The sequence below is a fragment of the Mobula birostris genome, chromosome 22 (genome assembly GCF_030028105.1).
Source record: "Mobula birostris isolate sMobBir1 chromosome 22, sMobBir1.hap1, whole genome shotgun sequence".
Classification (NCBI taxonomy): domain Eukaryota; kingdom Metazoa; phylum Chordata; class Chondrichthyes; order Myliobatiformes; family Myliobatidae; genus Mobula; species Mobula birostris.
In genome coordinates, this window is record NC_092391.1 from 24,143,130 (window position 1) to 24,157,343 (window position 14,214).

The 14,214-nt window shown below is 39.9% G+C and overlaps 1 protein-coding gene across 2 annotated transcripts in view; it reads right to left on the reverse strand.

The window, feature by feature from the left end:
• nup214 (nucleoporin 214) overlaps positions 1-14,214 on the reverse strand; it is a 124,745-nt gene that overhangs the window by 65,503 nt on the left and 45,028 nt on the right. For both annotated transcript variants that reach the window (XM_072240327.1, XM_072240326.1), the window contains exon 17: positions 1,219-1,377. In XM_072240327.1, coding sequence (XP_072096428.1) covers positions 1,219-1,377 — 159 coding nt within the window. The remainder of the gene's footprint in view (positions 1-1,218; positions 1,378-14,214) is intronic.

The window sequence follows — 14,214 nt, forward strand, 5'->3', positions numbered from 1 at the left end:
AAATATTTTCTGCATTTACACCTTCATATCTTTTCCAAAGTTTGGGGGGGGGGGGGGTTCACATGGACACAATACTCCTGCAAAAGTCCATCACAACTTGCTTGAACTTATACTCCAGACAATATCCAAGATATAGCATAATCTTTCAATGACTTTCATCACTTGCCATTTTCGACAATTTATGAATGCACCATACCCTCAGATCTCTGTTCTTTTGCCCCTTTTACAACAGAGCATTTAAATATTATATTACCTTTTCTCAGTCATCCATCATCTGGCACTAATCTGTACTTTTCACCAGTCTCCTTGAAGTGCATCACTATCCTCCACATGGTTCAATATACCACCAAGTTTTACGGCTTTGGCAATTTGGCCCTTAGCCCCTTCACAATTAGATCCAAATCACTAATATACATTAAGAATAACATAATGGAAAAAAAGTGCAGTTTTTGTTTTCTTCCATCATAGAGATCTAATTCACAAACTCAATTTGGCAACATGCAGTAAAGGAACAATTCCTTATGACTGTATTAAACCATCAAGGCTGGGTCAAAGGTGGAACCAAGAAAATGTCAGTCCATGAGACCGTACCATAACTTACAAATGGGAAAAGGAGTAATTAACAGGGGATGGTGCCTTCTCACACCAGAACTAGATACCAGTTCCAAATCTTAATTCAGGTGCAGCCAGAGTAGTAGCCACCATCTACAAATTAGGAATAGCTTTACTTGGTGATCAGTCAAGCCGCAGTACAGATTCTGAAGCATTTTAGGTTGCTTAATCCACAAAGGAAATACATGTTCCACGATGTAGGTCAGACCTTCATTCTAATTGCCTTAGAAACTTATTGGCTAAATTACCTCAAAAACTACGTGTGATACATTCACAATCAAAGATTACAAGCCACCACAGATGATGTTTTCCTGACACTGGGGAGAAGTAATTATCTAGCAAAATAAAAGACTAGCCGAACAATTACATCTTCCTAACATTTAAACTTACAAGGAAATACTTTCTGGGGACAGATTCTCCCAGCAAAGGCACCATGTCAATGACAGCAATTTCTCCATTTTATATACATACTCATTTCCCTTCCAGTTTATAATAAATAAATTCTATTACCAAGTTGAAACCTGATGAGAAACCATGGGATTTGCCTTGATGACCTAACTGAATGATATACTTCGCCAATGTTAGCAAAATCAAACAGTGACATACATTAAGTTGAGTTACACTCTTTGGATCAAGTGGTTTTCGGCGAAGAAGCTGAAGGTAATTCTTGTCCATGCGTCGCTGATTTTGTGCAGTTGCATCTTCCACAGCAGCAAATCCTTCCAGCATCTCAGTTTTCAGGGTGCCCATATCTCCATGCAAGGACTATTGAAGTGGAAGTGGTGGAAAAGAGGTAGAACAAAATAAATACAAATTCATCAACAAAAAACACAGCCAATCAAGAAATTTATTCTGAGAAGAAATAATTCTCCAGCAAAATGATGGACAAGCCAGAGAATTATATCGTAACATTTAAACCTTTTAAGGAATACTTTCTGGGCTTAGATTTTCTTAGCAAAGGCACCAGGTCAATGATGATGTTATGCTGATAAGAGACAATGATAGTGTAAGCAGGCAGCACCTTTTTCCAAAAGGCTAACACGAAAGGGTGTAAGGTTATTGGATGAAAGTATCGGGGGGATGCTAGACGTTTTTTTTAAGCAGAGTGGTAAGTGCACGGAACACGCTGCTGGGGTGATGATAGAGGCAGATACATTAGGGGCATTTAAGAGACTCTTAGGTAGGCACATGGATGAAAGCAAAATGGAGGGATGTGTTAGATTAATCTTGGAGTAGGTTAAAAGGTTGGCTCAACACTGTGGGTCCAAGGGCCTTACTGTGCTATAATGTTCTATGTTCTGCTCAAGTCTGAGGATCAAACCTCCGTAACAATTCTCTTGACAAATGTCATTCTGCATTTGCTCTGTGATGATATTCCTTGAAAAATTTCCTTAGTACCAATGTGTAAAACAGACAAGGAATTAACAGAATCACCCTTGGCAATACAAGGATTACACCACGGAGGGCAGAAACACAGTGCTTGGCGCAGATCCAAGACTTCTTCTCTCCTACTCAGTTGTAGAAAGCCAAGAATAGAAGCAATTCTTTTAGCCTCTCCTTCCTCAACCACCTGTTCCACATTCTGTGAATGTGTGTCTGATCTGTGATCTGCTTTAGACCTTTGATTTAACATAATGTTGAAGTTTCTAATCCTACTGTCCATGCAGTAGAAGTAGAGGCTGTCTCCTCTCTTGGACGTGCTTAATAATTCAAGAACTTCCCTTAGATTAGCCCTAGCTTTAGAAATTCGAGAAAATATAACTCAAAATCTGTGCCTCTTCAGTTATACCATGAAATTGAGGTACGATTTTGGACAGATCATTACTTCACTTCTTCCAAGATTCATAAAACATGGTCACTTCACCAGAAATTCTCCAAGGTCTCCAGACCAAGGATTTGAGAGGTCACAGAAATTCATCTACCTCAGTGTATTCTTGTGCTCAAATCAGAAAGCAGAAATTCCATTAACTAAGGGTGATTTCTCATTGCTGTTTCATAATCACGCTCAATACTCTGAATTTTACTAGGTTTCCATTCTCCAGCAGCTCCATCCACTAATGGAACCCCAATTCACCACTTAGATTTCTATACATTAGAAATATAATGGAGGGGGACTTCCGGGTCATCAAGGGAATGGCGGCGTAAGGAAAATGTCTCTCGACAAAAAACAAGGTAAACTGCCCCAAGATCAAATTTAGACAAATACTTAATATTGCATAACTATATTAATAAAAGCGGCAGGGATGATGTCTAAGGACAAGATTAAAAAGTCCACTCCGAAGGCTGATAAACATAAAGAGATGCAGAAAGGCGACGGGCCTAGCTCCCCCACGGCAAGCCAGGACGGAGATAATGAGGGGGAATCGGTGATTCTGTCTTTGATTCTCGGAGAGATTCGCGAATTCCAAGAAGATAACAGCAAACAGCTGGAAGATATTAAAGGAGAAATAGTAAAAACTAACTCGCGGATAGATGAAGCCGAAGCGAGGATAGTTGGAATTGAAGAGAAGCTACAAAACACAGAGGAGGTGATAGCAGAAATGCTGAAGCTACAAGACCAGCTCCAGTGGAAACTAATAGGTCAAGAAGGCCGCTCGAGAAGGGAAAATGTGAGGATCTACGGAGTTCCCGAAGGAACTGAAGGTAAACCCGGATTGATGATTCCTTTCGTGGAGAAGCTGCTTAGAGAGAACCTTGATATACCGGCTGCAAAAGACCTACAGATAGAAAGGGCTCACCGCGCGTTGACACCACAGCCCCCGGCAGGCGCCCAGCCCAGATCGATTCTGGTCAGATTTCTCAGCTACAGAACGAAGGAAGAGGTGCTTAAAAGGGCATGGCAAAATAAAGGTTTCATGTGAAACAACTGTAAAATCAGTTTAGACCACGACTACGCACCGGGGATTCTTGCCAGATGGAAGGAATATACGGAAACACGGAGAGTCCTGAAGGAAAACAACATCAGATTCCAGACCCTGTATCCAGCTCGGCTGAGAGTCTTTTATGACGAAGGGACAAAAACTTACGCTACGGTGGAGGAGGCAACATTGGACCTGGCGGACCGGGAACTACCTATTAAAGTTACCACCCAACCGGAGTCGCTACTGGAGAGGATTCGGCAGAAGTCGTGGCAGTCAGTGGGGCGAGGACGCTCCACTCGAACCAGAGTGTCAAACTACAAGGAAAAGCTGCAAATATTCAGACGCGAATGTACAGAGAATACAGATTAATTAAGAGAAATGAGTGAAAAGAGTAAATCGGACTTAAAAGTAAAATGAAAACTGGTAACTGAAAATAAACTAGGCGGAATAACTTGAATGATAGCAATTTGGTCGAGACATAAATAGGAGAAAATTCTCTATGATTATTCAAACTGCTGAGGGCTCTCTAATACAGGGTGAAGATAGAGGTTATCCCTCTGAACTGAGGCGGGTCGGTGCTCAGGCCTCACTGTGGGAAGTCGGGAAAAATTTTCAAACGTTACACGTTCAAAAATGTCTAGGGTGTGGTTATATGTCTTGGTTTACTGTTGAGAAGGGATTGCTTACTGTTTGGTTAGAAAAGGAGAGTGTTTTTTTTTCTACTAGAGAAAAATGCAAACTGAATTGGTAAAAATAATTTCCTATAATGTTAATGGGATTTTGAATCCAATTAAAAGAAATAAGATTATGTCTAAATTGAAAAAAGAGAGGGCACAAATAGCTTTCCTCCAGGAAACACATGTGAGCCAATCTGAACATGGAAAATTAAAAAGAATGGGCTTTAAGCATGTATTTTATTCATCATATAAATTGAGTCACAAAAAAGGGGTAGCTACTTTAATATCAAGTACTCTTAATTATGAACATACTTCAGAGACTAGAGACAAAGAAGGACAGTTTGTAAAAATCACAGGAAGAATAGAAGGTACGGAAATAACATTGCTGAATGTTTATGCTCCTCCAGGTTGTGAATGGTCATTTTATAGACACATTTTTGACCTAATGGTCAGTTCTCAAGGGGTAGTAATTTGTGGAGGGGATTTTAATATTAGATTAAATCCTATATTAGATTCTTCAAGAATAGTTACTCAGAATAAACCTCTGACTCAAAGTGAATTCATTGATGGAGGAGTTGGGAATTATAGATGTCTGGAGGGAATTACACCCTACTAGTAAAGATTATACATATTACTCTTTCCCTCATTCAGCCTATTCAAGGATAGACTATTTCTTTATCTTTAATACAGATAGACTCAGGGTAAAAAACTGTAATATTGCAACAATTGATCTGTCAGATCATAGCTCAGTCTCTATGTCTCTAATCCTGGAAAGGAAAATGAGGAAAACACTATGGAGGCTAAACTCACATATACTCAATAACCCGAAAGTAATGGAGAGATTAAGGGGAGAAATCAAAGAATATCTAGACCTTAATGACACGGGAGAAACATCACCAGTGATTTTATGGGATACATTGAAAGCTGTACTGAGAGGGAAAATTATTTCCATTACTACTCACATGAAAAAAATCAATGCACAAAAATTAGCAGACCTTCAAGGAAAATTAAAACAACTTCAAGTTGTAGATAGCAACAAAAGTAATTCAAATCGAAAACAGGAAATTAGGAAATTGCAAAGTGAAATTGACGATATTTATACGTTGGAAACTCAAAGAAATTTTCTTTACCTGAGACAAAAGAATTATGAAGTAGGAGGTAAATCAGCTAGATTATTAGCATATAAATTACGAAAACAACAAGCAGACAATACAATTCATAAAATAAAGAATCCAAAGACAAAGCTTGTGGAGAGTACAATAGGGAAAATTCAAGAGAGTTTTGAAACATATTATCGAGAGCTGTACTCCCAACCCCAGGCCCCCAATGAGCCCTATATAGACAGTGTATTGAATTTTTTAGATCTACCTAAATTTACAGATTTACAAAATGAAAGTTTATTAGAACTAGTAACTGTCAAAGAACTGAACGTGGCCATCTCTAGGTTAAAGGCTGGAAAGTCCCCGGGTTCTGATGGGTTTACCTCAGAGTGGTACAAGTCCCTGAAGACACAGTTAGCCCCATTACTACTTAACACCTTTAATTGGATCTTGCAGAGAGGAGAAACTCCACCTTCCTGGAGAGAAGCGATTATTTCAGTTATTCCTAAAGAGGGTAAAGATAAACTAGAACGTGGCAATTATCAGCCAATTAGTGTTCTTAATTTAGATTACAAACTATTTACATCTATATTAGCGCGCAGATTGGAAAAGCTTTTACCTGGCCTAATCCACTTAGACCAGACTGGATTTATTCAACAAAGACAAACACAGGACAACATAAGGAGAACTCTGCACATATTAGAACAGGTTAATAAGAACGAGACAGAGACAATGGTAGTAGGATTGGACGCTGAGAAAGCTTTTGATTCGGTTAGTTGGGCATTCCTATACAGAGTGTTAGGAAGATTCGGCTTTCAAGAAAGGTTTATTAAAGTAATTCAGACTCTATATGACAGCCCTACAGCCCGAATTAAGATAAATGGGGACCTCTCTGACTCCTTCATCTTAGAGAGAGGCACTAGACAGGGATGCCCAATTTCTCCTCTCCTTTTTGCACCATATATTGAACCACTTGCCCAACTAATAAGACAGAGCGAAATCGTAAAAGGTATCAAGGTGGCAGGGATTGAACAGAAAGTGGTGTTATTCGCAGATGATGTTTTGGTCTATCTGAGTGAACCAGAAAAATCATTTATAGGATTGTTTACACTGTTGGATGACTTTGGGAAAATATCAGGTTATAAAATAAATGTAAAGAAAACGCAGGTTATGTCCCTAAATTATACACCATCCAAAAAATTGCAGGGTACATACGATCTTAAGTGGGAAGCTAAATCATTAAAATATTTAGGAATAATCCTGCCGAAGGACCTTTCAACACTGTCACAGGTAAATTATGGGCCATTAATCTCAGAGATAAAAGCAGATATGCATAGATGGAATCTTATCCCCTTTTTAAGTTTAAATTCAAGGATAAATACTATAAAAATGAATATTCTTCCTCGGTTATTGTATCTTCTCCGTACTTTACCGGTGGAGGTGGATGATAATCAATTCAGGGAATGGAACAAATGGATTTCCCGCTTCATTTGGCAAGGAAGGAAACCTAGAATTCGATATAACACCTTACAGTTAGGGAAGGAAAGAGGAGGTATGGTTCTTCCTTGCCTGAGAAATTATTTTTATGCCTCACAGATCACCCCTCTATTATTGGTGTAATAGGGAATATAAGGCTAGATGGAAGGAAATAGAATTTGGATTAGTTGACAGTTTTCCTCTTCAGGTCTCAATAGCTGACAAAGGATTGATGGCCCAGTTGGAAAAATTTAATAACGCTTGGATAAATCTTACATTAAAAGTATGGCAGAAGGTGGTTAATTCATGTGAAATTAACAACATGTTAAAACTCTTTAGATGGTGTGCATATGATACCGAATTCCTTCCCAACAGAGGAGATAAAAGATTTGAGCTATGGATAAAGAAAGGTCTTACAACCTACCTCTCATTTATAGATAAAAGAGTATTACAAAGTTTCCAAATCCTGCAGGACAAACATGGCCTAGAACATAATGACTTTTTTTAGGTACCTTCAAATACGAAACTATGTTAACCAGAGTTGTAGATATACAGACCTATCAACAGTAGAATTAGAATTTTTCAAGATTCTGAATTCGGCTTGCAGTTCAATACCTAGTAAATCAGTTTCTCGCCTATATAATGCACTCTCCCATGCTAAAAATGTAAATACACTGTATATTAAACAGAATTGGGAGAAAGAAGTGGGGTTGGTACTTTCAGAGGAGGTTTGGGGGAAAATCTGCAGCTTTCAATGGTCCTCGACTAATCCTTTGACTTGGAGAGAACATTGTTGTAAAAACATTATAAGATACTTCAAGACCCCATATCAGGAAAAATATAAAGATACAAATGTGATGTGTTGGAGAAGGTGCGGCTCCAAGGAGGCAAATCATTTTCATATTTTCTGGGATTGCCCTAAATTAAGTCTATTTTGGGAAGGTATTCATAGAACATTAGTTAAGGTACTTAGGTCCCAGATACCTCTGAACTTTGAGACGCTCTATTTGGGGCATGTATTGTTCCTTGAACAGAAGGAAGATATAAAGTTGCTGCAGGCCCTCTTAGTGGCAAGTAAGAAATCAATCACTAGAAAATGGCTAAATCCAATACCACCTACATTAGAAGATTGGTACGAAATTATCTTGGAAATATTTAAAATGGAAAAGTTGACTTACTCCCTGAGAACTCAAAAAGAAAAATTTTATCAAATCTGGAATAAATGGATTGAATATATAACTCCAATGTGAGCAGACTTTAGATGACTCTCCTAATGATTTATATTGCTCTCCTCATCAACACAGTAATATTGCTAACGTAAGCACCCCTAGTCTAAATGTTTGGTTTTTTTTTGTTTTTTTTTTGGAAAATAGAGAATTAACACAAGTAAAGGGAAAGATTTGGGAAAGGGATAAAAAAAAATGAAAAAATTAAGTAAATAAGTACATAGGGATTGGATAATTATGTCTGCGGGCAGGAGCAAGCATGAACAAATTAGGATATAAACACCTACAATGGTTGGTATATAGGCTTGTATACAACATTTTGGACCAGTGGAAATGGTCCAGAAGGGTTGTGTGGAAACTATTATTACCATTTTTCTTAACAACTAATTTCATTACTTAGCCTAATAGGTTAGATTTACCACAGTACATAATTATCTATTTAAATGTTTATTTTCCTTTTATATCATCTCAATGTGTACTTAAGAATGTATAAATAATTGTAGTTTTATACATATAAAAAAATGGAAAAGGTTATATGTGTGAAAAAAGTACATGATATTTGTGAATTCCTTATCCAAGTAAAAATAAAATTTAAAAAAAAAGAAATATAATGGAGATGGAAGTGTTATCAAGCTTGAAACAGGAAATTATTATTTACAAATTTGCACTTGCACAAGAAGATCAAGTATCATATAGCTAAAGAAACAGCAAGAAATTAAGAGAACATAGATGAAGTGAGTGGGCAAGGTAACGGCAGAATATAATGAAGTATGAAATCATTTACAGGATTTTTTTTAATACAAAAGTTAACAGCCAGAGTAACTATGTATTAAAGCTTTGTATATTGTTTGCCAAGGCCTGAATCACAAGAATGAGGTGGTTTTCCTGCTGTTTGGAGAATAGTGTTTGTCTGCTTACCAAGAAAGAATACATTTTGGCCACAGAAGAGACAAGACAAAATAGTTCACTGGACTGATGCCTGTGATGAGGAGATTATCTGATATAGAGTTCAAGTAGTACAACACTTTATTCTCTGGTATTTAAAAATTTTCAAAGGTACATTTAATATCAGAGAAATGTATACAATATCCATCCTGAAATGCTTTTTATTCTCAACCATCCATGAAAAACAAAGGAGTGCCCCCAAAGAATGAATGACAATCATATGTTAGAACCCCAAAGTCCCTCTCACGTGTAAGTGGCAGCAAGCAATGATCTCCCCTCCGCCCACCGACAAAAAAAGCATTGGCACCCACCACCAAGCACTCAAGCATAAGCAAAGCAACAGCAAAGACACAGACTTGCAGGTATACCACAGGCTCTCTCTCTCCTTAATAAGGGAGAAAGAGGTGTCTCCGAGAGGGGAGACATAACAAGCAAATGTAAACTTAATGAAACATAACATTTGAAGAGAATTTAATATAAAAAAAATTCTCAGGACCAGGATTTATTCCCCATTCCTCATGCCATTGGGAAATTAATGGCGTACTTCCTGAACAGTTGTGGCCTTCTAGGTGAAGATACTCCCACAGTGCTATTAGGTAGGGATATCGAGGACTTTAGACCCAGTGACCTCAGTTCAATTCTTACCAATGTGTGATATACTTCCAAAATCAGGATGGTGTGCAAACTGGAGGAAACCTGCAGGTGGTGGTGCTTCCCCACACTTTCTTTCTTGGAGATAGACATTGCAAGTAGAAGAGTTGCAGGCAGAATAACCTGGCCTAATAAATACATTGCATGCTGCAGATGACACTGTGCAATGATGATGTAGGAAGTAACTGTTCAGGGTGGTTGATGGAGTGCTTTGACCTAGAAGGCGTTGAGCTCCTCAAGTATTGATGTTGCACTTACCCAAACAAGTGGAGAGTATTCCAGCTCACTCCGGATTTGAGCCTTGCAGCTGGTATAAAGGGTGTCAAGAGGACAATCAGCCTGTGACCTGTTCTTGCAGTCGTGATATTTGTGTGTGTGGCCAATGATGATTCCAGGATAGTGCTGATGCCACTGAATGTCAAGGGCAGGTAGTTAGCCTTACTTGTCAGAGATAGTCATTGCATGGCAATTCGTGATCTGATTCTTACTTGCCTCCCATCACTCCAAGCCTGAAAATTGTATGTGTGGCCTGCTTCATTTGCTGAGATGTGAATGGAACTGAATGTACAAACTACGAAGTACTTCATACATTCGGTTCCATTCAAAGTACATTTAATATCACCAAAGTATGTATACAGAATACAACTCGTCCTCCCGTAGGCAGCCACGAAACAAAGAAATACCATGGAACCCGTACAAAAATCATCTAACATCCAACTTGCAAAAAAGAACAAATTGCACAAATGGCAAAAAGCAAGCAGACAACAGACTATCAAACCTCGAGCGAGGTATCCAATAGTATTCAGTTTAGTTCAGTTCACTGCCATGCCACTTGCCACTGCAGGCCACAGTTGAAAAGCATTTTTCACTGAAGCGCAGCAGACTGCATTGTTCGCCTCAATCCAACCACTCAAAAACAGCAAAAAAAAAGTAACCAGAACCCAGAAACACATGCATCATGAACTCCAAGGTCCTCCAACACGTCCACGCAGCCTCTCCAATCAATCCTTACAACGTGGATCCCGAGACTCCTGCACTTTCCTCTGACAGCAGCTACCGAGGAGAGGAAGACCAGTCAAATGTAGGCAGAGGGTGCCAAACACCTGCAGGTCTTCCACTCTTGTCCTCATCAACCTCAACCTTCTCGATGCCTCAACTGAAGAGAAGCAATGGAGCAGATCATGGGCTCGAGTCTTATCTCCAGGACTCTGGGCCACACATTTAGTTCCAAACCTCACTGAACTCCCTCAGATATAGCAAAGCACCAGATTGCTCAATCAGTCCAAAAACACAGCATCGAATGTAAATCACAGTTTCCAATTGCACGCAGCTTAGTAGTATAAACATATTTGAAAGTAGTAGTAAAAGAACTAGTTTCATGAACTGTCTGCCAGGCGTTGCGGTTGGTCGCATTGTTTGCTGGTACCATCTTACCATTGAATGCTGGACAATTATCAGTTGAAGGGAGGTTACTGACAAGGTAACTGACTTGAGAAAATGTGCAGTGATGTCCTGGGGCAGGGCTGATTGATGCAACCATCTTTTGTGCAAGGTAAAACACCACTTTTACTGTCTTGCCTCTGATGCCGAGTTGACACAGATGGTGCAGACAGGTCTGTATTCCCAGCTGCTCTATCTACAAAGGGCGACTTGGATTTCGGTCCAGTACTAGGCCACGGAAAAGGCACTGGCTTGCGTCATCAGCAATTCTGCAGGCTCTGTCACAGCAGCTCTTTTAAATCAGAAGCCTTGGGTTCCACCAGGTATGGTCGCTCGAGGGGCAGGAACCTCCAAGTGTGACAGTAGAGTGGCCTCCTGCTACCTAGAGGGTAAAATCTGGGAGCACTACTAGGGATGCACCTGGGGGAAGGTGGATAAATGAATGTGGGTACAGTAACAGAAGATGAACTGGATACAAAATGCAGCAGATGCAATCCTTCAGTGCATAACTGGCAGTCTCAAAACAGTCGTAATCAGCAGCTGTCAGTTCTAATCAATGAATGGGATAGAGTAGATGATGTGATTTCTGTGCACTTGCTGTGGAGGACACAGGTTATGAACTTCCTTTTGGGATGAAAATAATATTGTTTTCTTATACTGAGGTGAAATTAAGACACATTCATGTCCAAAATGGAATATATAAATAACTCTGCTACCAAAATCAAACAATTTCATGCACAGTAAAAAAAAATATAGTGGACATATTGTGTAAGCATGTACACAGGGCAGCGCATAGTTGTGTGGCTACAAAGATGTCCGAGTGACAAGATTTTGGTGGTGGCAGGGCATTTATTAACCTCACAGCCTGAGGGAAGAAGCTGTTACCCAATCCTAGTTCTGATGCCTCTATACCTCCTTCCTGGCGGTAGTAGGTCAGAGATTGTGAGATGCATGGTAGGGATCCTCAACAATGCTTCAGGTCCTTCATATACAATGCTCATGGTAAATGTCACAAAGGGTGGGAAGGGAAACCCTGCTGATCCTCTGCAGGGTCTTGCTGTCTGATGCCTTGCAGCTTCCGCACTACACAATGATGCAGTCAGACAGAACACACTTGATGATGCTCCTGTAGAAAGTTGTTAGAATGGAGGGGGGGGGAAGAGTCTTGCATGCCTCAATCTCCTCAGAAGGTGTAGATGCTGCTGTGCCTTCTTGACTAATGAGGTCTTGTTGTCGGTCCAGGTTAGGTCATCCATTATGTGCACACCAAAGAACTTTGTCCTCTTCACTCTCTCTACGGCAGAACAATTGATGTGCAATGTAGAGTGGCTGACCTGCACTTTCATGAAGTTTGACTTGTTCACGTTGAGACTCAGGTTGTTGTTCTCATACCATTTGACAAGCCTCTACACCTCCTCTATATATGCCGATTCATCATTGTTGCTGACGAGGCTTACCATTATTGTATGACCAGCGAACTTGATGCAGTTTGAGCTGGATCTGGCAGTGCAGTCGTGAGTCAGCAGCATGAACAGCAGCGGGCTGAGTTAACACAACCCTGGGGGCACAGTGCGCAGTGTGATGGAGCTTGAGATGTTGCTGCCAACATGGACTGACTGCAGTCTTCCTGCTAAGAAGTCCAAGATCCAGTTACAGAGCGGGGTGTTGAGGACAGTTTACCCACCAGCCTCTGATCGATGATCATGTTAAATACCGAACTAAAGTTGATGAACAACAACCCCAGAGTGTTCTGAAAGCTATTTATAGAGAGGGTAGATCAATTTTTGAAAGATGAGATAATTCAGGACTATAGGAAACCAGCACAGGACAAAGGTGAGGCCATCCTAGATCAGCCATTATCATATTGAATGGCTGGGAAGATCAATAAGCCATGTGGTCTACTTCTTCTTTTGAGAATGACCAAGAGATGAAAGAGCTAATTAACAACATATTCAAGGTGTTTCTGGACTGGTAGCATTGCCTTTCCTCAATGGAAGAGGATCAGCTTTACAGACAACTGAATGCAGAATTCAAGCAGAAAAAAACCAAAAGATCAGATGGAGAAATCATGGGACTATTGTTATTGGGAAAATGATCGACAGGTTGTTTTAAGAACAGAAGATTCCGAAGATAAGTACATGGATAGGAAAGGTTTAGAGGGCTCTGTGCCAAAAGAAAGCAGATGGGATTAGCTTGCTTGGCAATACAGGCGGCTTGAATAGACTGGGCCAAGAGGGCCTGATTCCATGATTCTGTAACTGATTCTACACCTCTTCAAAATTGTGAATAGTTCAAAGGTGTTAGAATTAGAATCTACTGCAACAGAGGCATTTCATGTTATCAGAAAATGCGTCAACCAGAACTGAGTTGTAAACTCAATTAAGGTCTTGGGTTGGGGTGGGGGGGGGAATGGGAACCTTTAAGGGTCACACAAGGACCAGGTGGGGAATATGATGTTGATCAGGAGCAAATTTGGTGAGTGATGGAGATCAAAAGGAAGTATCAAAGTTCAGTGAGGGACAAAGTGTCCCATGCCCAATTATCATTCCAAAGTCCACATTTCCTAGTAATGCCCGAAAGGACATTGTACTTTTGGACCAGAGTATATAATGTCATGAGCATTTGATAACTCTGGGTCTGTACTTGATGGAGTTTGGAAGGACGAAGGTGGATCTCATTGAAACCTGGCAAATAGTGAAAGGATTAGATTGAGTGAACATGGAGAAGACGTTTCCATCAGGGTTTGAGAGCACAGCTTCCGGAAAAAGGAAGGTTCTTTTAAAAATGAGATGAGATTCTGCCAAATGGTGGTGAATCTGTGGAGTCTGTTGCCACAGAAGACTATGGAGGCCTCATCAGTGGGCGTATTTATGGCGGAGATTCATAGGTAAAGTTGTTAAAGGTTAGGGGAGAGAAGACTGGAGAACAGGTTTGAAAATAAAATCAGCTATGACTCAATGGTGGAGCAGAGTGAAAGGGCAGAATGGCGTAACTCTGCTCCTGTACGTTATGGTGTTATGGACAGGAAGGCAATGACGTTATTAAATTCACAAGTGTGTATTGGAAGAGTGACACACAGTGCCTGGAGGAACTTCTAGAGTGATGTGAAATAGCCCATAAATGGTCAGTGTTAAAGCAACACCATTTTTAAGAGGAATGTTCCAGTTGTGGTAGAATGCAAAACAAGGAACCATTCAAAATCTAATCGGAAAATAAGGAGAAATTG